Genomic DNA, 3,373 nt, shown 5'->3' with positions numbered 1-3,373 from the left:
TGAAACTTTTGATATTTTAAACAATGGGTTTGGTTTTTTTAGTTGTATGTTTTTGCTATTAACTTGAAATATAGGTGTATCCTTTGACTAAATTCCTGGCAAACATTTAGCTAAATCTACCTTTATTTTGGAACATATTTTCTTCTCTGTTTTTGTTGCGCTGTCTTTTATCTTTAATATGACCTTCGAGCTAACATTCGGTTGTTGGCGTTGCTTTTATTCCCAACTAACTTTAAACTTTTATGTCAGTCTTTCTACATTTCTGACAACTGTGTGTTCCATTAGCTAACTCTAAGCTACCGTCTAGTTAACTGTTGGTAATCACCTCCTCCTTGTCGTTCATGTCCAGACCCAGGTCGCTCATCTCCTTCTCCAGCTTCTTCCTCTCCACCCTGGTGGCGGTGCGGGGCATTCGGGGGCCGTGCACGTCCTTCTCCTTAGACTCCAGGACCATGAGCTGCTTCTTCTGACGGATCTGTTTGGCCAGAGTGCGGATTTCCTGCATCTCCTCATCCTCGCTCTCCTCGTCAGAGTCGTACTCCCCGGCTCGCTCCTTCAGCTCCTCCTCCTTCTCCAGCTCCTCCAGTTTCTGTTTGACCAATCACATTTCAGATCAGCTCACGGTAAAAGGTAACGTCCAACGTTTTGTCTTTTATCTTTTCCTTTAGCCAAGACGAAAGCTAACTCTTAGCACAAGTGAAAGCTAAAGGTTAGCGAAGATGGAAGTCAATTTACCCATTGACTAACAAAGTTAGCTTTTTATCATTATATAAAAACCACTGGAAAAACTTCAAACGTAGTAAAAAGAAAGGAACACAACAACAATGAAGGTTAGGAGTTGCTAAATGTTAGCCAAAATATTATCAATCAAAGGACATTAACTGCTAAAAGTTCCCCTAACGACATTTAAAGTTAGCAAGTATTGTAGCACAGCTCCGAGTCAGTCGTCGTTGTCTAACGGTTAGCCCCTTAAAGTTAGCAAGTATTCAGTCGTCGTTGTCTAACGGTTAGCCCTAAACAGTGACTAACTGAAGCAGCCGGCGGTCTCATCGACCACGACTCACCCTCATGATGCTGGGGTCGATGTAGTCTGCGATGTTGTGGCCCTGCCAGACTTCGGGGATCTTATCGCTCTTCTCGTCCTCGTTCATCAGGTCCCAGTACTCTGCAAACACACACTTGATATGAGCTCAAAACGGAACAAACACTTTCTGAAAGACCGGAAATGAGCGTGAACTGATCATGACTGAGTTTGAGAAGAGCAGAACGAAGAGGAGAACGAAGAAGGAAACCGTCGTACTCTGCAGGTCCAGGATGTAGTCGTCTCCCAGCTCCATCTCCAGGTCTCGCTCCTGAAGCAAGAAAATTCACTTTGAATCAAACGACGACAGCGACACAGCTAACCATCAGACAGGTGGAAATGCTAACGGTGAAATTAGCAACAGCAGCTAAAAGTGTCAGGCGATGATACCACGAAGGGCAATGCTAAAAAGAGGTTTGATTCCTGGGACTCTACTGTCCTGGCCCCAGACCCCCAGACGTACCAGTTTGCGTTTGGGGGTGTCCACCTCCATGGCCCTCCTGCGAGTCAGCGCTCCCTCTGGGATGAACGGCGGCCTCTCCTGGAGAACAAGCAGAGTGAAAACCAAATCAGCCGACTGCGGTCGGATCACTCAGATCCCGTCCTGAAGACCCCGACACCGCTCACCTTCTGGTCTCTCTTGTTGGGCATGGCCAGGTGCAGCCGGTTCAGGACGTCGTGGACCTTCTTGCCCTTCATCTTGGCGTCGACGCGGTGTGCGAGGAGGCGGTCGCAGGCCTGAGACGCCAGTGAAGATGTTTAAAGAAAAACACGTCTCTTCAGAGAGTTAGGACTGGAGCAACAGTCTGGACTCCTCACCTCGTTTTTCACCTGCATGACCCCCTCCTCTGTCAGGGTGCTGGTCTCGATCACAGGGACTCCCTCTGCGCTCACCTCTGCGAAGATTTTCTGAGCACAACACGGAAGCAGCAGTCAACACAAGTCAAGCCTCCGACCACCACAGAAGAAGAACGACTCGAAACGTCAGGAAGAGACGGCGGTGAAAAATACACTGAAATATCACAATATTTGGTGATACTGCCGACAGTTTTACTACAAGTACATTATTATATTGCCGTGTCTATAGTATCGCAGTACATCACAGTACATCGCCGTGTCTATAGTATCGCAGTACCTCACAGTACATCGTGTGTATAGTATCGCAGTACATCACAGTACATCGTGTCTATAGTATCGCAGTACATCGCAGTAGTACATCGTGTCTATAGTACGGTGGTACGTTGTTGCCAGGACACAGTCCCACAGAGACTTTTACTGTGAAACTTTTCTGTTGATGTCTGTGAGGCTGAGGTTTTTCTCTGGATTTTTTTTCCTCAGGGACCCAGACCGGTGTGGTCCACTGGTCCTGGAGGACGTTCCTCACCTGACCTTCCTCCGACAGCTCGCTGATCTTCTTCACGTCACTTTTGTTGGCCACGATGATGAGAGGCTGCGGAGACAGAGAGGAGACGGACGTCAGAACGGTGGAGTCAGAACCCACCGCAGTAACGGGGAGTTCCGGTCCAGACGGGCTGGCGCTGCGGCTGCTCTGACCTTGTTGGAGAAGAGGGGTCTGATGTTGTTGAAGAGCTCCAGCTGCTCCTGCAGCGTGTGACCACACTGCTCCGAGACGTCCATGACGTAGAGGACGGCGGCCCTCAGGTGGGCCAGGGCCGTGATGGCCTGCATCTCGATGGTGTTCCTCTCCTCCAGGGGGTGGTCCAGGATCCCCGGGGTGTCCACCACCTGAACACAGAGACCGCAGGTTCAGGACGTCTGCTCTGAGGACATTTGTCTCTCCTTAATAGAGGAGATGGGGGGGGGGGGTGTTACCTGCCAGCGCAGGTATCTGTAGTCCATGTGACCCACAAACAGAGACTTGGTGGTGAAGGCGTACGGCTGCACGTCCACATCAGCTCTGGTCACCTGACGCAGAAACGGGAACGTCAGCGGTGAAACACATCCATCATTCAAATATGTGTGTGTTTTATTTTACTACGATATTCTCAGAGAATACTCCAAACAAGTACACGCTAAAAACATACCACCTCCTCCTCACCCACGTGTCCATGTTGTCGTTTACCTTGTTGATGAAGCTGGACTTTCCTACGTTGGGGTAACCACAGAGCAGCAGAGTCCTGGTGTTTGGGTCGATGGTGGGCAGACGGGACAGATGCTGACGCACTGTTGGACAGACGAGCAGAGACACACACATGGACTTACTGTAAGACTACATCAACTACTCTGAAGTGTCTCCTGATCCCAGATCAATGTCCTCAGTCATTGATCAGT

The 3,373-nt window shown here is 49.3% G+C and overlaps 1 protein-coding gene across 1 annotated transcript in view; it reads right to left on the bottom strand.

Moving 5' to 3' along the window:
* The window catches only part of gtpbp4 (GTP binding protein 4), a 6,012-nt gene that overhangs the window by 766 nt on the left and 1,873 nt on the right, over window positions 1-3,373 (bottom strand). The window contains exons 5-14 of the mRNA XM_008335056.3: window positions 3,165-3,265; window positions 2,915-3,007; window positions 2,636-2,827; window positions 2,466-2,531; window positions 1,901-1,990; window positions 1,709-1,819; window positions 1,545-1,622; window positions 1,301-1,352; window positions 1,065-1,165; window positions 326-589 (exon numbers count right to left, since the gene is read on the bottom strand). Coding sequence (XP_008333278.1) covers window positions 326-589; window positions 1,065-1,165; window positions 1,301-1,352; window positions 1,545-1,622; window positions 1,709-1,819; window positions 1,901-1,990; window positions 2,466-2,531; window positions 2,636-2,827; window positions 2,915-3,007; window positions 3,165-3,265 — 1,148 coding nt within the window. The remainder of the gene's footprint in view (window positions 1-325; window positions 590-1,064; window positions 1,166-1,300; window positions 1,353-1,544; window positions 1,623-1,708; window positions 1,820-1,900; window positions 1,991-2,465; window positions 2,532-2,635; window positions 2,828-2,914; window positions 3,008-3,164; window positions 3,266-3,373) is intronic.

The sequence above is a fragment of the Cynoglossus semilaevis genome, chromosome 20 (genome assembly GCF_000523025.1).
Source record: "Cynoglossus semilaevis isolate Cse_v1.0 chromosome 20, Cse_v1.0, whole genome shotgun sequence".
NCBI classification, from domain to species: Eukaryota; Metazoa; Chordata; class Actinopteri; order Pleuronectiformes; family Cynoglossidae; genus Cynoglossus; species Cynoglossus semilaevis.
This window is presented reverse-complemented; position numbering and strand designations above follow the sequence as displayed.